The sequence below is a fragment of the Oreochromis niloticus genome, linkage group LG9 (assembly GCF_001858045.2).
Source record: "Oreochromis niloticus isolate F11D_XX linkage group LG9, O_niloticus_UMD_NMBU, whole genome shotgun sequence".
In the NCBI taxonomy this organism is placed as follows: domain Eukaryota; kingdom Metazoa; phylum Chordata; class Actinopteri; order Cichliformes; family Cichlidae; genus Oreochromis; species Oreochromis niloticus.
In genome coordinates, this window is record NC_031974.2 from 19,798,192 (window position 1) to 19,820,868 (window position 22,677).

Here is a 22,677-nt window from a genome sequence, read left to right on the forward strand (position 1 = left end):
GTCATGTGGCTTCTCAACGGATCCATCCATAAAAGCAGAGCTCGAGGAAAAAACAGAAGAGAGGACAAAAGACGAGGTATCCTTGAGCATGCTCAGTGAGAAGTAGGCAGGATACAGGTGTTTAATATTATCTTATAAGTGCATGTTTCTATGCTTAAACCATGCACTTTGTAAAACATTAAACATGTACACATGGGGGGTAAAAGGCTCTTTACACATATTCTTTCCGCATTAACAGCTATTAACATGAGAGGTTACGTGTGTGTCACTATATGCAAGAGGTGCTTTAAGAACCTAAGAAGAACTATAAGGAACACAAAGAGAGCAACTAAAGAGACAAATAGAGTTACAAACAGAAAGCAAAGCAGCAGAATGGGGGGGGCTACAGCTGAGAGGGGCGTGTGTGATGTTACAGCTCTATTTCTGCAGCAACATCTAATGAACATGTAGCTGTGGCAGCTCTGTAACCAGGCATGATGCTGATCCAACAAGGTGGTAATTAATGTGATTTCAAGTTATTTCTACTTGATGTCTGTGAGATTATATTGCTATTCATTAAATGCAGTGCTAGCTCACTTTAGTTAGACCAAGCTGAGTCATGTTTATTTATATACAGTACTGTGCAAAAGTCTTGAGTCACCCCTCATTTTCTTTCTTGTTTCCAAGGAACCAGACTTTCTTGGATTTTTTTTAAAAGTGGTCTTAATGCTTTTTGATTTTTTCTTCTTTTTTAACCATCAGCCTTGCAGCGGGCACATTTTACAAGCGCTCTTCAAATAAGCACAACTCCATTACTGTTTGTGCTAGAGAAAAACCATTCAAAGGTTCCTGAAAGATGAGATTATTTTGTATTTTACTGCCACAATAGTCCTCCGGGCTTTCTGGAGGTCTTTCAAAGTTTTGAAAGACCTATGAATCACTGAAGCATACAGAGAACTTAACAAAAAAACTATTTTAAATTGTACCTTTAGGCAGTTTGTTAGTAGCGGCCTGTTATAGAGACATAATTTGCTTCCGTTTCTTTACTTGAATCGACGAAAAATGCCGAAGATAATGCAGCTTAAGAGACATAAAGTAGTATTTTTTGCACAAACAAGGTGATTCCAGAAGAGCTATTAGCAAAGAGATTCGCATATCTGGCATATAAATACCAAACCTACACCTACTAAGTTATAACCAACCCTTCCTTTGCATCATATCTGAAATGTATTTGGTCAGTCCAGCTGACTATTTGAGGAAGCACTATGCTCCCATCAATGGGAGGCACCTCTCCTCCTCGCCTCCAACAGTCATCACATCCTGGCAGCTTGGCATCATTTGAGTAGTCATGGCAACTGCACCACCCGTTTGCCCTTACCCCTTGTATCCTGGCAACAGGCAGACGGGAAGAGGCGATGGTATTGTGTGTATATGTGAGAGTCTAAAAATGACCATATGTTAGCCAGCAGTATTCTTGGACACACACACACACACACACACACACACACACACACACACACACAAATACCCACACCTTCATGACTTCAAAGACATAATTAAGTTTTTAATCAGTCCTTAGCGTAGTAATCCTGATACCAGATTAGCTGTGCATTAATACCGCTGGCTCAGACGAGACTGAAGGATTAGACCGGTTCTTTGTGAACCCTACGTATGCAGTGCACAAATCGCAGGCAGGGTGGAGGGTCCTGTGTGTGTATGTGTGGTTGTGCATATCAGAGAGACCGAGCTATGATGAATGTCGCCTGCAGAGACTTGTGTGTTACAGTCATGAGATGTAATGGAAGATTATCACTGAATGAAATCCAGCAGGACTCAAAGAGTCATAGCGATGTGTGCACGTGGAGAGGTGAGAACAAATGTGAGCTTAAGTCAATACAGACTGAATCGACGGCTATTTTCTGATTGTAGAAAACAAAACCGACATAGGTATCATTAATAAAGTGAACAAACTGCCACAGCTCTTTCACTGGCAGCTAGTAGCCACATATTCATACCTACGAGTAAGGAAAGTCACACTCACCTGTGTATATGCTAGCATTGGAGGCAGGGATACCAAACTGTGACTCAATAAACTTGGGAATGAAGGTGATGAAGGCGGTGACAATGGCACACTCTGCTGTGTAGGACAGGCTGACGAACAGGAAGGTCACGTTGCTGAGGATCCTCAGTGCTGCCTTGGGAAGGTCTGAGGAGCGACACAAGACAAGACGGAGCAGCTCGTTACCCTCGCTCTGTAATTAACGCGCAATCAATTTCTTAATTTGGCTCTCACTCACTCCCACACACACTCTACATTCGCTGGAACAATCGGAAGAATCGTTGCAAGAAGAGTTGTAATTGAGAAAAGCCAAAAGTAGTATCAGCCTTAGGTAATGTCAGAGTAAACAACACTTAAACGTCTATGAAACTCACTCAAATATTGTTAAATACAAAGATGCACTCAGCCTCGTCTCATTAGTCTGGGTACTTATTCTTGTTTCACGCACGACTGCAGAAGAAAAAGACAGTAAACAAACATGCAGATGTTCCGTGATTTCTGTGGAAAACACTTTCTTTTTATAAATGAGCACAATTTAACCATTCATGCTGCCCTCTTAATTATCTCCCTTCATTATTTAGTTGTGCCTAGATATCGTTTTGAGCTTCAGGGGTTTCACGAAGCCACCGGCATGTTTGCCATACAGTGCAAACATGTGGATCATGTGCCTCTGTGCTGCGTGCGCAAAACCAACCAACCAATCTCTGCATTTACAGCCTGAATACTGTCATCCTTGGTTTATCATGACGAGGGCATACATGCCCTTTTATGTCTGCTTGAGGGCAGTGTCCATATGATTTGGTCCCTATGATGAACCCCCCCTTCATTCTGTCACTCAGTAGTCATGTGGTATAACTGCAAAAGTGCGTTACTGTTACCGGGCAGAACTGAGGGCTGAGAAAGAGCAGCAAAGAAAAGTGGACCGAAGTGTTTTTATTGATTCAAAGATAAATATCTGGTGCCAATAAAAAAAAATGTTTGGAGCAAGTAAGGATTCATACTCATACGTAAACAAGCAGGGCAGATGGTTGCTGTCAAGACAAAACAAACGTGAGGCTTCCATTTGAATCACTAATCAACTCCCTGCTACTAGCCTTTAATAGTCCCAGGAAATGTTTAAAAAAAACATGTTTTTATCCCACTGCAATAATGCAGTTATGTCAAAAATGCATCTCTGCATATATCTTATATACAGACATTAATGTGAGCGGGAATGATCTGGAACGGCAATCCAGCACCTTTAATTAATGATCTATTAAATCTGATAGGCAGGTTACCATTACTGCCAGCATAATACTGTCAAATGAGTTCATATTTTGTGATGACACAGAAATCCTTTTCAGTAATAAGAAAATAAAGACATCCCACTCCCTGCTTATACCCAGAACACATTTTGTTTTCTTCTCATTCCTGTAAACCGTTCATGGTGCAAATGTAAAGTTCCGGTCAGAGCTACAGAAGAGGAGCGAATATTATCAACAACAACAATTTTTTGTTTAGGGTGGGTTAAGTTGGAGATCATTTAAAATGACAGTTGAATGTAGAATTGAAGTACACTCATTTTGTCTCACTCAAACTTTGCGTAAAAATACTGTAGGCCACTACTAAGCAGTTTAATGCAGACTAAACTGGTTAGTTTAGTTAGTTAGTTTACAGTGTTGTGGTGAAGTTTACAGTCAGGACTTCATGTTGGACTGCTACGGAGCAGACGTGGTGTTTGTGGTCAATATTAGCTTACATCAAAGGTGGCAGACATTAATTTGTATTTAAAATGATGTTGATTAGATTCACTTGCTGAATTCTACCTTTTATAATACTTTCATGGTATTAAGGCATTGGAAAAAATCAGTGATAGAAGTTGTGAAACATCGATATGTATTTTATTGAATTTAGCTGACTAAACACACAAAGAGCAGCAAAGGTCAGCTGACCACAACCTCACAAAACCAAATTTTATGCAAGATTTTTAACCGATTCTGTTCCAGATTTGAACCCTAAAACTGGGTTTCAGATTTTCATCCCTGCTTATATCTTATAAAAAGATGTCAGATCAGAGGAGATGGAAATATGCAGCCTCTGCTAGGGATAGCTCCCTGGTTTCCCTGTTTTCAGGACATATTCAGGGCATTATTTCGGTCTTCTGTATATTTTATGTGTCTAAACCTTGTGTAAGATAAGCTTTCCTTGAATGTGCTTGCAAGAGGTACAAGGTCACTGGCGCATATGGACTTCTCCATCTCAGCACAGCTAAGGTATACGATTTCAGGAGCAGTTTGACAGAATGAGGATCTCTGCAATCCACAGGGACCTCAGATTCAAGCTACTGCTTCTCTATAACTACTATCCATGTAGTTTGGATGTTTGATGTGCCATAGACCGCCCAGAACGTGCTGCAGAATCTACAGCTCCAAAGTCACCTTGAGCTGGAGCAAATCATCCTTTATAAGTCTGTAGGGTTTCCTTTGATTATAACACTAATAACAAGAAACAAAGTGAATAGAAAGAAAAATAAAGATGGGAAATGAAAAGATATGGCCTTTACTTTTTTTTACTATTCAGAGGAAACACAAAGAGTCAGAAAATGTCCAACCAACTTTAAGAAGTCAGGTCACAAATATGTCAGTAAAGCTTCTTTATTTCAAATGAAAAAAAAAAATCATTAGATTATAATGACAGCCTTATATTTTAATCATGAAAATCTTGCTCTTGCTGCTCAGTCTTTCTTCCATCTCTACAGTCTTTTTCTCTCAGTATGAGAGTGCGTCTGGTCTGATCAATCACATCTGGGCACAAAAGTGAGACTTGGAAAACCTTTTAGCTGGAGGTGGCTTGCCTACCCTCTGCGCAACTGGCATCTCCAGTCTCTTCCTGCTAGTATGTGTGTGTGTGTGTGTGTGTCCAGGGATTTAAAACATAAAGGTTTTACAGCCATGCGGCTCTCACGAGGGCTTCTTCTGACTCACACGCTTCAAAAGCAAATACCACAAAGCAAAGCAGGAACAAAAGAAAGGGCAGAAAGAAAGTGATGTTGATTATTATCGCCTTTTATTAAAGGAGGTTATTAGGAAGCCGGCCAGTGTGACTAGATGACACGGTGCCTAGATGTGAGAATAGCAGTCTCAGTACTAATGCAACTGATCTTGTTGCAGGCGGGGAAATATTAGCAGCATCTGTCAGCATTATCCCAGATCAAAAGGTAGGAAAAGGAAAGTGACGCTAATTATTTCATTCCTGGGAGGCGTGCTGTAACGCTGTCTGCAGGGGGACAGATGGTGAAGTCCTGCTGGCATCTACAGCAGCTGCTCCCTCAATCAGACAGACCACTGGCTCACAAGAGTTGCCACATTTGCTTTTCTATTAGAAGTTATTTGACGACACCGTCAAATTGTGTCATCTATCTGATCAAGCCAGCCAACAAGGTTGAAACACACCAACACGTTAAGCGTCGTTGGTTAAAGAAATAGAAAGGCAATTTACAGCAGTTAGTAATACAATGCACCGACCCCTATATCATTTTAGCTTTAAGTCATTGCGTGCTACAGTACTTAAAACTGATTTGAGAGGGTATAAATGCAAAACGCATATTTTGACATTAAATGACACTATTCTTCAGACGGATGCTGACGTTTGGAGCTAAGAAGTGAGTCTTGGAAACCGTTTTATCCTGTGAGAGGAATAAATGCCAGCTGAAACACCTGTGTGTGTATTTCACAGCGTGCCAAGGTAATAAATCACATATTGAAACATGGCTGTAATACACAGTATGTGTCAGCAGTTGTTTATCCATAATGACAACATTTCCATGGGGAACTGCATTCACGCAGCAGTAGACCAAGGCCTGGAATTTTCCATAATCAAAAAGTTTGTCCCTGTGATGTGTAAAAAAATCAGTGTTAGCATTTTTCAGGGTTTGCTTATGATGTGAAGGGCACAACAAAAAAAAGAAAAAAGATAGCTACTTCACTGCAGCATATCTTTCGCGGAAAGTGCTGAATTCGGGCTATGGACAAACAAGCACACCTCAATTGAAGGACATGCAGAGTACTGAAATACATTCCAGATCCAAACACTGAACCTCCCGAGTCTGCGAAATTGGCCACAGTTTGCACAACAGCCCAAAACATTGTGCTGAGACAAATAAAACAGCCGGAGAGCTAGCTGTGGGCTGATGAAGCTATAACGCATTCATCATCATTCCAGCACGTGTGCGTCTCTCTGAGACGAAATCCTGTTCCGAATGCTCTGACGTACACACGGGGATTCATTTATAAGCGTGCAGAAACCTTAAATGCGTGTTCAAATTCACAGCTGTGATTTTCACATATGCGAACGTGCACTCCTCTGCAGCTCAGTCTGTCTAGTCCTGTGCGAGGAAATGTGACTGAACTCTCTTGAGAGCTCATTTAAAAGAGAGAGAGAAAGAGAAAGAGAGAGAGCTGTCTGACTGAGAGCAAAAATTGCACAAGAGGTAACTGGGAAACACTAGAGCAGGACTCAACTAGAGGCTCTTCCAGGGAAAGCCGGGAGATTCCTGGGGCATCTGGCTCAGAGATGACATAAACTAGAATCACCACTTTGTAGCTGGAAGCCTCCAAAAACCAGTCCAGTTGCAGTTTGCAATCATGTCTGTCTAGAGTCTAGACCGATATGTGATTTGTAGTGAAGAAGGAATTCATTGGGTGGGTCTTTAAAAAAAAAAAAAAAAAAAAAAAAAAAATCACATTTTTCATTTTTTAGGGTGGTACAAAAACCACAATCCAGTCCCTCCCAGTTCATCCTGAGTACAAGAAAACGTTTGTGTCAGATGCAATGAAAATAATCCAGGTGCACATGAAACATCACCAACCACAAGAATGGAACACATAAGAAGCTACAGCAACCTTGACCTTTGACCACAAAAATGCATTCCTTTGATATTACATTCATAAGATTTGGAGAACATGAAGTCAGGACCTGACAGCACAGTAACAGAAGTTTGATCACTAAAGTCGAATCAGCTCATCCTTAAGTGCGAGTAATGTTTGGTGCCAAAATCAACTGATGGACTGCACGACGACGACAATCATGATTATTTGATTCAACACTCATTTTAATGACAAAAAACAGGAGCACCACTTTCACTTTTGCTAAATTCCTTTTAAATTTGTGCCAACTTGTGTTTGTACCTGTGCCAAACATTTGAATTTTCTTATAAATCTGTCTTTTAACATAGTATTACTCAACCAGGCCAGTGTAGGAAGCTTCAAGCAGCACAGTGCAGGGAACAGCTGCGATCAGCACATGCAGGCACCTGGTCGGTCCTAATTTAAGGAGTGCTTAATTTGCTTTTGCTTTGTGTTTTAATTGGCAGAGCATGTATTTTAAGATGGAGCTCATTTCATTGCAAAATTAAGTTCACTGTGCAGCCATACTGTCCTGTGTGTGACCTTTAGACATGTTTACTGTTTATTCACTAAAGTTAATAGAACCTAATGTCCACTAACACTTCCAAGGTTTACTGCTTCATTAGGCATCTATGTAGACACGCTCTTCCATCACTAATCGATAACATCTTTAAAGGAGAGTTCAGTGAACCTTGCACTACTGGATAAAATGACTAATCCCAGTTATTGATTGAATTAAAGGCTGTTTGGACATCAGTAGCTCATGGGTCCTTTGTGTAAGGTACCTAGAGATCCATCTATAAGGAATGCTTAGTGAAAATAATGTTATCTGTTCCTCACCTTTAATATCCTTTCCAAAGCCCATGGAGGAGGAAACATTTTGGCCTTTGCTATTGGACTTTTCCTTCATCACGTCATCATCACTGGACACGTCACCCGGTGAGCCGATCTTCTTCTTCTTCCTCTTCTTTTTGTGGCGTGGCGGCAGCTTTTTAGGGAAGGCAAACATGGGGAAGATGACCAGAAGCATAGCTATGGCACACAAGAGAAAACCACTCCACCTGAAAGGAAAAGAAAAATCAAAGTTTTATAAAGATAACTGAGAAAATACATGATCATATCACAGGACAGCTGGCATGAGCTTCATATTTACCAGTTTCCAACAAACCGAGGATCATTCTGGTCTATGTTGACAACAGTCTTGGGGTCAACATAAAAACCGATAAGGACGCCTCCAAGCAGGTAGCCAGCTGCGGGTCCGAGGGCTCCCATCACATACATGATGGCTAGAAGAGGCACAGACAGAACAGTCAAAAATCTGCAAAACAAACACTTTGCAGCTTTAGTTAAACATTATCAGCTATTTGCAAGTTTTGATGAGCGTGAAGCCTGCAGCCAGCAAAGCCTACAAATTTCCACATTAATGCTTAATGACCGACTGTTCCCAGTAACTGACTACATCAGACCTGGAGGAGCTGTTCATTACATCACATTCATTATATCTATAACACCTGCACTGAGATCAGTGGGAACTGTGCACCTACACCTCGGGTAATTTCTCACAGCTCATAAAGCATCTGAGGAAAAACAAAAGAAAAACAAAAACAAAGGTCTCACGATGACCTGCAGCTCTGACACACCAGCAGACCTTGTGTGGTTGAAACATTAACTCTCTGAGGTTGAAGACCATCAGTTAGAGAGCCAATCGTGCACCGTCACTTTGTTTCAGGAAGAGGAAAACTCATTAAAGTTAGTTGGACAAGTGGAAAAACCTCCTGTGGACATCCAGCAGACATTTACCAGTCGGAATGAGGGGGCTAAACTTTCTATAATTACACCTGGAACACTGCCGCGAGCACTTAATAATTACTCTGTGTGTGTGTGTGCTTGAAAATGTTGCCGTGAATGACAAAATTCATACCCACATGTAGACTTTGCAGTTAGAGATCAAAATAGCTACAAGCCATATGCTTCTGTTGCTCCTCTCCCACACGTGTGCGCACACGCACACCTACCGAAATGCTCAGATTTGTTGATTTGCGTCTCTGAACTGTGTGTTCACACAGAGCCTGTGTTTAGCAGGAGAGGCAGCAGGTGTGCCGTGTGTCCACACCAGCACCCAAAATATCAAATCTATCTCTGAGACCAAATGAACGCGTCTTCTCAGCCAGATTACATAACACGCACGCACGCATACACACACACATTATCCACCATGTAAGCTTGCCTTTGTCAGAATGGAAACTCAAACACCATTTCATCTCAGTCTGTTTAACCAAATGTTTCAGCTGCCGTGCCAACATTTGCATATAGCACCTTCATATTTTCATCCAAGCACTTTGGGTGTTGTTGGACATCGTTTCCTCTGTGGATTTTGGCCAGTAAAGTAGCAAAAAAAAGCCCAAATCCTCATCAAAACTTAATTAAATCAAGGCTCCCTTAAATAAAAGCACTGAGTAAAAGAGGAATAGAGGAAAACATTGCTCAACAGCCTCCTCTTGCCAACCTAAAGCAGACATTCACTAAGAGCAACACACTTTTGTAAGCACAAGATGTAAGACAGCAATTCTCTGGGCTCAAAGTTTCTATATAAAAATATATTTTTTAAAATGTAATGAAAACAAACAACCTATACACATCTAAAAAAAAAAAACACATAACACATATATTAAAATGGATAACCAAGTTGTGGGTAAGCCTGGAGATCTGTTAAGCTTTATTCCAATAAAATCTACATGAACTGAAGAATTTCCTTTCCACACACCTAAAGCTTCTCTTGCCTCTTTCTCCCTTTATCACGTTTGATCTTTTTAACTCATTTCACTTTGCCGTTTCTCATATCCTGCTGCCCGGAGAGTCAATTCACTGCCGCAGTCAAAGCATTTACACAGTGCAACAGGATATTAGCACCTGGAGACAATAAACAGTTCATTACAGTTGGCAGGGACATTAAGAGGTCTTATTGTGCCTTGGCCATTGTGAAATTAAAAATGTCTCACAAAAACCTAAAGCAGGCTCCACACATGAATTCTGGGAAATGTAGTGGAAACGACTCAGTTTAAAGACAAGGGTGAATTTTATAGATTGCCGCAGATTCAAATTATCTGCCCCCGTCGTGATCCTCTCTCACAGTCGCACTGATTCATCTGCTGATCCATATTACAGGCTGATCTTCTTCTTCACTAAATATCGGTATCCGTCTTAAAAATTTCCTTTCCGACAGGCTTTAAATGTCACTATTGAGTACTGTAAGCTTGACAAACCTGAAGCAGACAAAGATAGTTTGCTAATAATCAACATTGGGCTGCAAAGCATAATTAACCCATTTTCCAAATTTCAAATATCCAAGAAAAGAAAATCCACAAATCTGTGATTTAGCAAGCTTTTAAATGTAAATTAAAAAGTATGCTTGCTACTTATCTTTTTATTCACTGCCCATTACGTTAGTTAAGAAACCATATCTGTTCCATGGAAATACAACTGTAATCTGTAGATAACTTCCATTAGCAATCTTTCTCAGTATAAGGGTATAACTAAATAACTAGTTATAGTTCCAGTGTCTCATAGACCTTTCCATTGTCCCAAATATAACACACCACAGTTTAAACACCTTCTGGCTTGAGTCACAAATATACCAGGTGCATCCTACCAGCACGTTGTCATGCAAAAGTTAACCACCAAGCATGGTCCTTTGATTGCCCTCCAAACTCAATCCTCCTCATTCGTGGGGGTCCGGGCCAGGACGGCCATATTTTATCCCCTTTGGGGGGGGATTGTGTAAGTCTGTCCTGCTACTCCATCTATCACGTTAACGGCGTTGTGCCTGACTGAAGGACAAAGGGCGGGTCATAAACTTAGTCGTTGCCCTATCATGCCCACTTGGCATAGAGCCGAGATAGTTTAGATCAGCAGGTTGGGATGAAGGGATTGGAGGGCCGCATCCGGCCTGAAGGGCGACCGGGGCACAGGCATTGGATTGAGGAATATGCTGGCACAGCAGCAGCGCTCCATCAAACACACACACACACACACAACACATGCTAAGGTGGCAGACGTCAGTGGACTGCAGGGGTGCATGCCAATGAGGAACGCATGGTGCCCACAGGCTCATTTCACTGAATTATGCAATGGACCTTCACCAACGGCACGTGAAGGACAACATATTAAGAATTGATGTGGCTTTCTACACATGTAGAGGTAACGCGTTAGGAGCACTGCATTGCAGTTACTGGTTTCTCACTCTTAGGTTAAACAAAGTCGAGATCGAAATCATCCACGTGGTTGATCAGTTTGACTTTCATGTAGGCTGAGCCTTCATGGTTTCTAGGCCTCAAAAGATATAAACTGAGAATGTAGTCACACCGCATACATGTTAAAATACACAAAGAATCCAACATCAGCAACAAATTATCATCTGAGCCACATAATCTGAGGAAACACAATCACCCCAGCACCAAAACAGCTCAAAAAGAAGCACACAGTTTCAATTACAACTCAGTGACTTCAACGGCATTCAAGGTCAGCTCTCGCTGCATCTTAAAAACATTAACTCTAATGTGCATTCACCCGCAAGTGTGACAGGGGGGAGGCAAGGTGCATTAAGGGTAAGAGTGACGGAGGAGTGAGGTTAGAGTTTTAAACTGCTTCACTGACACCAATTTAGTGGTTCAGCTCCAGTGTTTGTGATGGATGGACACAGCGGTGTCAGGCAGAGGAGAAGAGAGGAGATTTACTCAACAATAATCCAGAAAGAGAAAGGCAGTAAAGCAAGAAACAGTTTTATGCGTCTACCAACCAGTCAAGCAGGAGTTTACACCCATGTCCGTCCAGACTTGTAGTGCGAGCAGAGACGGCTTTGAAGGAATTAAATAAGAAGGTATTAAGCATATTTATATCAATGCAAAAAGAAAAACGCAAAATAAAACAAGATGATTCTGCAGAAAAGTAAACAATGCTTCAAAAATCGATGCTGCTGTAAGAAAGCTACAAGTTCTAAAACGCTGGGGCAAGGTGGGCACCTAAGATTACTGCTGCCAGTTCAGTATCTGACCAAATGTGATGTATGGTCACAATATCTGAGACGGAGAGCGAGAATAAAGAGCGAACATCAAGAAACAGAAGGAGCGCGAAAGAAAAAAGAAGAAGCTTGGGTGCAGTCTGCGGTGACTGATCCTGCTGTGTAACTGAGTGATAAAGCTTGCTCAGCAGCATCCCTCGTATATCTAACCTTCAGGGACCAGTTTTGCTCTGTTGTCTCCGCTCTGCCTCCTCCACACTGCCGGTTCCTTTGTATTCACGAGCAGCAGTGACTCATTCACAGCTCGTAGGAATGAATGAAGGCCAAAGAGAAAAAGAAGAATGAATTGAAAGAACTGGTGAGATGATTTTCACTGCACTCGGTCTTACTGCATTTCAGCTTTTATGGCGTCATCTTTGGTAGTTACCAAGGCACCCGAAGCTGCTTGAATAGCTGCACGACAAGAACGCACTTTCATCCCTAAAAATGCAATGGCTTCTAGTGACCTTCCATCCCCCTCCCCCACGACCTCTCCTGACCTCGTGTTCTCCTCACCCCTCACCAATGAGACTCAGCCAGAGCAGCAGAGGATGCAGAGCCACAGGACCTGATGAGAAAGCACATTGCAGCTAATGAAGCAGCTCCCTGGTGGTCAAACTAATTAGCGCAGATTAATGATTTGATTTAAGCACATTGACGAAATAAAAAGGACAAGACTTGCATCGTCAGTGAGGTTAAAAGGTCGCACAGCTCCACACAGCCACATATACAAAACCAAACTCTATGCAGCGACGTTTACGCGCAGCCAAAGTAAAAATCTCATTTGTTTTTTGGGAATTTGTTTCTCTCCTGCGACCGTCCTGCAATGAAGGCTGTAGAGGTATGAGCCTCGCCCTGTAATCCCTCTCTTTCCAGCTCTCTGGCTGGAAAGCTTCGTTTCAGTGAATTATGTAGCGCTCCACCTGGCCATTAGCCTACACCGCTCAGTCAGCCTCTAAACAAGCCCGGGAATGGATGGCAGGCAGCAGGCAGCAAGGGAACGACCTTGGATTCGTATTCAGCGCGTTACGTGGGAGCTGCCGAATCTCTAAAAAAGATGCAATCACGTTGTCTCGTGAGCGTTACTTGAGCTTTGCCACGTTGATTTATGTGGCACTATACATCACACGTTAACTATTCACTCTAGCCTAGGATAATAATTGAGTCTCACACCTGCTGTACAGCGGGGGGGGAAACTCAGAATGAGCTATTCTGCTTTATTTAATAAGCTCTACTTTATGCGATATGTCAGCACAGAATTTTGATTTGCTGCTCTGTGGAGTTCCTAAAGCTCTTTGGAAAGTGTAGTAGCTGTTTTTTGTTGTTTTGGGTTTTTTTTTTTGATAGATGATCTATGCGGCGGCTTCTGTTAGAAAAAGAGCCACAGAAGGGAAACGCTGCTCTATGTATCCCTGTATTATGGGGATCAGTTCAGTCATGTGACCTCCCCTCCAACCCCGAGAGACAAGAGGAGGAAAAAACACAATGAAATAGGGGAATGGCGGCATTGTCATGACAACTTGCTGACATAGCAGTGTCTTCTTACAAGTCCTAACCTTACAGTTTCACCCAAAGGGCACACATACACAAACAGAGTGAGGCCAGTGGGGCAGACTGCTTTAATATGCATGAGTTATTTATATGATGAAGGCATACATCTCCAAATCCATTTACTATGTGCTGATGATCTTTTTCAGGATGGATCTTGTTGTGGTCCCAATTATAATGAAGTACACATTCGTCGTCACAGACTTGAAGGATGAGTTGCCTCTGCAAGACTGTGCATGTTTTTGCGTTTAGCCCCAAGTGAATAATGGGGAAAAAGTTCCCTATACATACTTGTACAACTGCTTCCACTCAGAAAAGAACATTCAGGGAGGAGAATTAAATGAAAATCAAGAGACATGCATGGACAAATGGAGAAAATGCCATGGAGTACTGGCAGTGGAAATGCATGAGAATAAGGCGTGAAAGGACAAAAAAGCTGAAAGCAACATAAGCACAACTGAGCCGACTATTACTAACTGATTACATTTAATACACTTGCACATTCGCCATGTTAGTAATATGAAATGATAAAGGACTGCCTTGTACTGCCAGCTCCTAGTTTCATCAACCAAAACAGACGGACTACTTATTAAAGTCAAACACTGTCAAGCAGCCGGCAGATACCGTATCTGTGATAACAACATAAATCTGCGTGGGACACCCAAACAAAGCGCAGCCTCATTTAATTGCATAGCTATACAGAACATTAAATCTGGACTTGTTTAATGATGCAAATCTGATCTATTAATACACATATCCATCTTTATTTTTAAGAAATAGTAGGAATAGTGCTAGCAGTCTATAAATGTTCTAGATAAAGTGGATGAAAACATGCTGAACAAGCAAGACTTTCTTTATGAGATCTACACCTTTTTTAACTGTGTTTTCATTTGAATTTACATTCAGGTGCCGAAAGCGGTGAAGATCTTAATGGATTAAGTGGGGAAAACTTTGATCTAGCAGTGCAGCAGCACAGGCGGGTACAGATCCAGACCAAAGTCTTTACCGGAAACCTTCTGAACTGCACAATCAAAGCAGTTCAGAAGGAAATCAACATTCAGGCCACCCGTTAGACTTCTGTACCACTTTACCTCCAGGCACTGCTGTGGAAGCCCCTTAAGCAGAGACATGACGAGTCACAAGGAGCACTAAGAACTTGATCAGCATCTCAAGCCTGCCTGTCTCCTCCATCCTACCCTCTTCTATGTTGTTTCTGTAAAACAAGCTATGAACTTATCGCCTAATCCAGCTGTGAAAAATGCTGTTGATATGGTATATTATTGATGCCTCCAGTGTAAGACACAATAAAGGCAAGTGCAGGCCCATTCATAAATATGAATGTTGCAGTCAAGCGGCACAAGTTGCGTCACTTTGAAACTGTGTTCTCTGTTATTACGTGTTTATATACCACAGCACTTTGCTGTGCACGGTGCAGGAAAAATTCTGAATGTATTAATTTTTCATGGAAGCTGCTACATGCACGGGTTCCCCAAGCTCACTTTGCAAAATCAAATATTTAGAAAATGAGAGGGGGGAAAAAGAACGAAAGGGGTTTTCTCTATTTTTAGCTGCTCCTCAGCTGCAGCAGAGAGCCTGAGGTACAGTAGTCAGCCAGCCAGTGAGGCAACACTTCAACCAGCCATGAATGCATACACGTTTATCTATTTATTCAAATTAGCATAAAGAAAAACATCCTAAAAGATGGGAATAAAAGATATTAACAATTTTAATCAGACTGTCAGCAACGTCCAAAAAGAAATAGTGGTTCCAGCATGCCAATGCTTTCCCGTGGGAGCCGATCCACCCACACACAGCTTCACGCTAGCGTGCATTAGTTGCGTCACAGACCCCGTTTCTGACACCAAATGACCATTTTCTGCTGATTCCATTGCTGGCCTAAGGCTTCTAGACCTGCACTGGCAGCAAAAGTCCTCAAATCTGCTGCTGCTGATCTTAAAAAAAAAAAAAAAAAAAAAAAAAATCCACTCAAGGGGATGAAGCGATGAGAGAGTACAGGCAAAAAAGAATGCATGGTTAGGGTAAAAAGAAAGAAAAATCTCAAAATCATCTGGGAACATGGCAAACCCAGCAAGCAACGCACATCAGGACTCAGCTCAGCTGCCCGCTCTTCCGTGATGTATTAAAATGTGTGAGTGGGCCTCGAATGCAAATCTGCCCTGTGCAAGATTTTAAGTTTAAGTAATGCATGGGAAAACAAATCTGCTTAAGTAGGACGTCCTCTCTTAGAACCACTTTCCATTTACTGTATTGCTGTTATTTATGGGTGACTAATGTGTACTGATTGTGTATTTTTTTTGCCGTCCTTACTTATTACATATAAGTAATAATTAACTGCATATAAGTAAGCCATGACTTATTTCTACTTTAACTGTGACGCTGCAGCAGCTGCAAGGGTGTTTTTGTGAACACTGTTACAACTGAAAATCTTTCTTCTTCACAATCTGCCCTTGTGACAAGCCAATGAAAGCAACACGGTTCTCTTTAAATGGCTTAGTGATGAAATGTCATTCAGAGGCACATGGGCTCAAGAGAAACGGATTAATTCCACTGAGTCTCCTCCCTTTTTTTTTTCTTCTTTTTTTAAAAACTTTTCTTCACTTACTCTCAGAAGTCTTTCACGTGCTGCCACGTTTAGCAAATCCTTTTTACTTAACAGCCTAATCCTTCATCATCTTTGGATTCGCCTCTTAATCCATCGTTCTTTGTGACTTCTCCTGCATTCACTTTACAAGATTTGAACAGAAAGTAGACAACTTTTTGTTTATCTAAGACTAAAAGTTTACAGTTAATAAGTGAAGAGGTTTCTCTAAAAGGTAACGAAACATTCAGATCAACACCTTGCAAAAAAATCGCAACAAAAATGTATGTGATTTATGAGATTTATGGTATAATTAAAGCCTGCAAAGTTCTGTGCTGTGACTTCGTGAATCGTCACATAGAGAAACTTTTGACCAGAGCTGTAGCATTTAGGACCTTTACAGTACCTTCCTTTCATTTCTTCCCTGCCAACAGGAACATAGTGGGGAGGGGTCCCAGATCCAGCCTGAAACACAACAAGCTGTGTGTTTGCCTGTGCATAGATAATGTTCCAACATTTGAGAGGGTGGCAGATAATCTTTCAGCTGATGAGTGGCCATGAATGAGGCATCTGGGGGCTGAGGGTAGAACCACATTACACTTGGTGAAGCTGTGAATTCATTACAGCAGCGAGTTAGGTTTTCAGTGTGCCACAAGCTGGCACCTGCAGCTTTTCAGTTTCTGTAAATGACAGACATGGCACAGCAATCTGCTCCATGGCTCTAAAGCGCTGCCCAGAATTTGGCATCCTCTGTACATCCTCCACTAGGACTATTACTTCTGCTACTCTTTTAAACCACAAAAATGCTCATTCCAACTCAAGAACTCATTAAAAAAATTCCAAAAAAAGTTTTATTCATACTCAAACCGACATTTCTAATAGTTAACAATTTTCCCTTTATGACTTGGAAATTAATCACACACACTAGGCTAATTCTTAAACAAATAATTCCTGCCGTTTTCATTCCTGTAGGTGTGTTTTGCAATTTACAGCCATGTAAGAACTCCTGAGACAATTTGATTTCTGGGTATCTTGAAGGATGACAGGCGATCTAATGATCTCTTAACAGTGTGAATATAATTAACACAGGAGAGCATGAGGAGAGGATGTGAAGATTACATAGCACTGCCATGCTTTATTCAGATTTCATTAATTTGGTGTTACGCAAGTAAGAAAAGGACTGTGCTCTGCAGCAGTGCCTCCTACACACTGTGGCAGGAGAGTATGAAGCCATACTTGACGTTGAGGATGAGACTTTTCTGCCCTGCTTTTTTTGTAAGTGTATGCTTGCAGGAAAAACAAGTGTACAAACCTTCTGCGAATACTTACCCACACTACCAACAACCCCCCGCCCCCCAAAGCCCTCAATTCTAACCCACACCCTAACTGCAGGTGCACACTCACATTCATATATGTGTACTCCCCATCCCCCAGGCAAGCATCCTGCCAGCTCTCAACAGCTGCTCTCTCCAGGGTCACACCCGGAGCCTAATGACTCCTTAAAACTAGGACCCCCCCCAAAAAATGTAAACAGAAACAAAAGTGTGAAAAATGAACATTTTCACAGCATAAAGTGTCTGTGCTAAGCAGAGGGATCCTCCGTTGTACCTGTACGCCCTTCCCAACCCACTAACCTCCCCACAAAGAGCAAACTCAGCTGCTGCCAACATCTGAGGACGACGCTTGTCAAAACACTGCTTCTTCAGTGAACTGTATCACAGTTGCATGTGTAGCCTATTAGTCCATGTGGCATAATGCACAACCAGATTAATGCTACATTTACAAGCTAAACAGAGCCTACAGCGTACAGCTAAATTCACCCTTGTCATCCGTGCGGCTGTCAGGCAACGTTTTTGGTCATAATGTGTTATTTTTTTGGGCGCTTCCCCACGCGTGCCATTGTGCACAGTGCCGCCAATGGTGTTAGGTCAGATAGCGTTTAAAGACATCCATCTCATCCTACAGAGCAGGCTCTGGGAAGCTCAATACAGGATTTCCATGTCCATTTATAAACTATTATAAAAAGAAATCACTTCTTGTGAAGAGAAAAAAAGAAAGATCTGCTGGGTATCTGTATGGACAACACCAACAGAACAATTTTCATAAACAGCAGAACTATTTTTTGTTCTCCACATGTTCTTGCACTTATGTAAATCCCATTAACACTTCTCCCTCCAGCTAGCTTCCCTCGCTCACTCTCCATCTGAGCAGCACAGGGGTCAAGAAGAACAATAGCCAGTCTACCGCTAAGAGGGCACAACACTGGAATGGAGTGAGATTTTTTTTTCTCCCTCGTCTCTGTAGCAAAGCAACACTCTTAAAACACCCTGAAGCCTGCATCAACATGGAGATTGCAATGCGCAGAGGAGGTAGCATGCACAAGAAGGGGAGGAGGAAATGCAATTTAACTTGATATGGATGTACGGTGTCTGGCTGGTGTAACCCTGCGATCCCAAGAGAAAAGCCACTTACGTGGAAACCCAAAGCAGCTCCATCTGACAATGTGTCTTTCCGAGAACATGGCGCATGCTAGCAGCAGTACTCTGTTCTGATGGCCATCGCAGGATATACTGCACCCCTGGTAGCAAACATCTGGCAATTATTGACGCCAATTCATTTCCGGACTGGACAAAACAACGGAAGGCTGTGTTTCTCATCACAGTTATGATTAGCTTAACAGCAGAAAATACACAGAAATGATTTTGAGGGTTTTCAGCCAGCAGCGATGAAAAGGAAGTGGCTACTTGCATTTTTTTTTAAACCGTAAGCAATAAAACACTTTCAGCAAGATCTGACAGCTGAGTGGAGCAATATTAAAGCTATCCATATAAAAAGCAAAAGAACTTGGGGTGAGGGATGATATGCAACTTGTAACCGTGAAAATGTTTTTAGCAACTAAATATTCCAGAATAAACTATTATTATTATCATGATCCAAGTGGTCAGATGGGGGACTAGACTTCTGCACAAACTGTTTTCAGGCTTCAGAAAATCTGGTCTGTGACAGGAGAGCTCAGCCAATCAGAGCTCTTTTTAAATCAGATCAGCTGAGATGAGTAATGTAAATCCCAAAAAAAAGAGAGGGTGCAATAGGTTTAAACTGAGGACTTTCACCTGGGAGAGCAAGGTTGCAATCCTGTTTAAGTCAGCTTTAATTTTAGCCCCTACAAAGAACCTGGATATGCCTGTGCTCATGTGGTGGCATGGGGGGTTAGAACAGAGAGAGGAGAGCTGCAGGAGAAGCTTACTGCCTACTGCAGATTAATAATTAGGCATAAGTTAGATCCCGTCCTTAACAAGTTAAATAACAAATGCCATACAGATAATCACTGTATTGAGGTGTCTATTAATTATGTTACACCCATAACACGGTCTTGTTTTCTACCACCAGTGTTCCCAATCCTCGACAGTGTTTCTGTGCACTGGGAGTTTAACTACATCAAAAGGTCTTCGGAGAATTTTCTTTAATTTGATTTCCAAAAAGAAGTCAGGGATCAGTGAGGATGTGGTGGAACAACATGCACCAAAGAGGCAGCAAGAACAAAGCAAGCATTTTTTTCCTGCATAGCTGAAAACAAAAGGACTTTTAGCATTCTTCATATCACAAAAAAACTCTCCTGGCATTTCCCCAGGAACCTTCCCACACTGTCAAAACAACCGGCCACCACTCACCACTGAAAAACAGCCACTGGTCAATGAGGTTAAGCAATAAATACAACACACTACAATTGCTGCGGTTAAAAACCTCCACCACTGGAGACAAACTATTACGCTCACATGAACCTTTTTTTTTTTTTTTTTTTTACATGACTTCTTCTCTTCCTGCTGCACTATTAAGATTTTGAAGCACACACTGTCATCAGTAGCACAGCCACGCAGAGGTCAGTCGTTCACAGGCGCGTCATAGTAACAGTAGTAGTCAGAGCTGGCAGCCCCACAGAAAGGTCGCCTGCTCCTGAGTAACCCTGCAGGGCCAGTGTGGCATAATTTAAACCCTCCATGAGACTAAGCCAAAAGGACGGCAGTGAAACAAGACCAGTCTTCTTTCTATATGTGTGCCAGCTTCTGACAGATCAATGTGTACCCTAAACTGATCCTGAAACCTGAGCCCGTCAGCCCAGAGGGGCAGAGAGGAGCGGGGAGAAGGCGGGGTCTCTGGGGACTTCACTGTTTCCCTGACTATGTGCACAACCTGCACTTGCTTTGGCTGCTGCTAAGCAGACCAGGACACACAATTTAATGAAACTGACTGAGTGAGCGGAGAAAGGGACGTGCCAGGTCCAGGAGTGATAATCCTACATCAAAAAAATCAATCAATCAATAATCAGAGTGAGGTTTAAACTGTAAACTTAACAGTCCATTCCTCTGTTGCCTCTCCAAGCTGCAGTACACGCACGCACATGCACACACTGCAGGAGAAAAGTCTGAGAGCAACTGTTCTTTCTAAATCTGTCAGAAAACACACCCCTTGTGTCTATGTGAGCATGTGTCTGTGTGTCAGCGTGCAGACAGCACTGCTGTTTAGGCCTTTCTTCATAAACTGGGCATCGCCTCCTTCACTTCCCATCCATCCTCCAGAGGCTTGATGCATGGTTTCCATGAGTACCTAATAAAAAATTAATAACTCAAAAACACCAATAATGGAAACTGTGATGTAAGTTTCAGAGAGACCTCTGCACTGCAAACTACAGTACTTAATGCAGAGGCCGTGAGGATGACAGCTAGGAGGAATCAATTAACCTTATCCTGTATGTAAAGCAGGTAGCTAGCTACAAGCGCCAGAGACAGCAACGTCTAGACACTGAAAGGTTATTAAAGAACAACAGAGCATAAACAAAAGGTTTTAATATCAGTGTTTTCTGTTCATTTTATTATAAAGTTAGCTCAAGCACACCCTTTGAAGGTTACTGTGGAATGCAGAAGGCAGTAAAATCAAACCCAGTCTCTCAAGTTTTTCCACGTCAATTACTCCTTCTCTGCATCATTACCTTGTAAATCACTGCGGTCATCAGTGGAGAGGGGAAAAAGACCCCATCTAATAAGCACAGGTTAAGCCACAGCCCAAAGGCTGGTATGGATGAAATATTCAAAGACAAACGCGATTATTGATTAGTTCTGTGGATCTCTGTGGAGACATTCATAAAAAGAAAGACACAAGTCTCCTTCCCCTTTAACCACAACTGGTCAGGATAGAGTCGTTCCCTCCCCTCCCTTCTTGTTATAAGGGAGTTTTTCCTTCCCACTTTCGCCTAGTGCTTGCTCATAGGGATCACCGGATTGTTAAGCGTTCGTCTCTAATATTGTAGGGTCTTTACCTTTAAAAGGTGCTTTGAGGTAGTTTTATTTATAGAGAACAAGTCACAACAATAGCTGAGTAAACTGAACAGAAATAACAAGAACAAAAGTGTTTCAAATACGTCTTTCTTTCATTCATCTATTGCAAATTATTATTGTGCCACACAACAGTATCCACTGCAACGAGCCACCATCACACAAATGAAGTGACTTCCCAGACAAACGTTCACCATAGTAACACCAAGAATGGTATGCTGTAAATCTGTCAAAGCAAAAAAAGAGGAAAGACAAGAAGAAAAGGACGGACACAGGGGCTACTTTAAGTCATGTCTTTAGAAAACAGGCGAAAGCAGCAAAACACACCAAAAATTCTCCACGAACTGTACACTGATGTCACCATTTGCTCTGAAAGTAGAGCAAAAAAGGTAAAGTTCAGACACCGTGCCTATTATATTACCCCAGAGATGTGGGGCCGGAGCTCAGAAATGGAGTGATGGGCCCTGTGTACTCATGCAGACACAAAGACACACATCATATATACATCTCTCTTACACATGTGCATGCCTTCTCTCTCTCTCCAAGGACACCAGAAGTACCCTTCAACGTAAAGCACATTGTCCTACAAAAGAGAGCAACTCCTCCCCTCTGAGGCAGAGCAAATTGAGGTGGGGTTTACATTAATGGGTTTGAGGGGGGAGAAGGGGAAGGTCCTCTAGATGTGGGTTAGCCTATATTTTTACAAAATGATTTTCTGGGTGAAAACCTGCAGTCCTGCTGTAAGGTCTCTTCTCCTTCCTCTGTTCAGGTTATGTTTACACTCAAACTCACAAGAAAGCACGATAAGCCATCGCTGTCTGGACTCTGAAAGATAAGAGTTCTCAAAGTGGATACTACTGAAACTGCGTTACCATGGTTCTCTGGGGATCTGCAATACAAATAAAGTACATTTTTCCCCCGATTATCTGCTCCCTCTGACATGTCAGAACATGTCTGGTTTTCCAAACAATGCTTTACTGGAGTGAACAGATTATCCCTTTGTGAGCTCTCTCAAAATAGCCAACAAGGTCATCATCAGAGCGAGCGCTGCTTTTGATGGAAATCTGCACAAAGGGACGTCTTGAGCAGGACGACTCTGGGAGCATATTGAGCCCTAAATGCATCTGCTGCGGAAACACCTTAGTAGGATGAAGGCGAAGCAAGTTGGTGTCTGAGACCGTTTGGGCCTTGTTTTTGTGTATGGTTCGATAGCTATGCTGCAA

The 22,677-nt window shown here is 42.0% G+C and overlaps 1 protein-coding gene across 2 annotated transcripts in view; it reads right to left on the minus strand.

The window, feature by feature from the left end:
- The window catches only part of slco5a1 (solute carrier organic anion transporter family member 5A1), a 35,124-nt gene that overhangs the window by 8,606 nt on the left and 3,841 nt on the right, over positions 1-22,677 (minus strand). The window contains exons 1-4 of one of the 2 annotated variants that reach the window (XM_025910257.1): positions 10,571-10,767; positions 8,075-8,207; positions 7,762-7,982; positions 2,021-2,185 (exon numbers count right to left, since the gene is read on the minus strand). In XM_025910257.1, the coding sequence (XP_025766042.1) occupies positions 2,021-2,185; positions 7,762-7,982; positions 8,075-8,202 (514 nt within the window). In that variant the 5' untranslated portion in view covers positions 8,203-8,207; positions 10,571-10,767. Of the gene's footprint in view, positions 1-2,020; positions 2,186-7,761; positions 7,983-8,074; positions 8,208-10,570; positions 10,768-22,677 lie in introns of those variants that run through there. The other variant, XM_003443567.5, reaches the window with a different exon arrangement.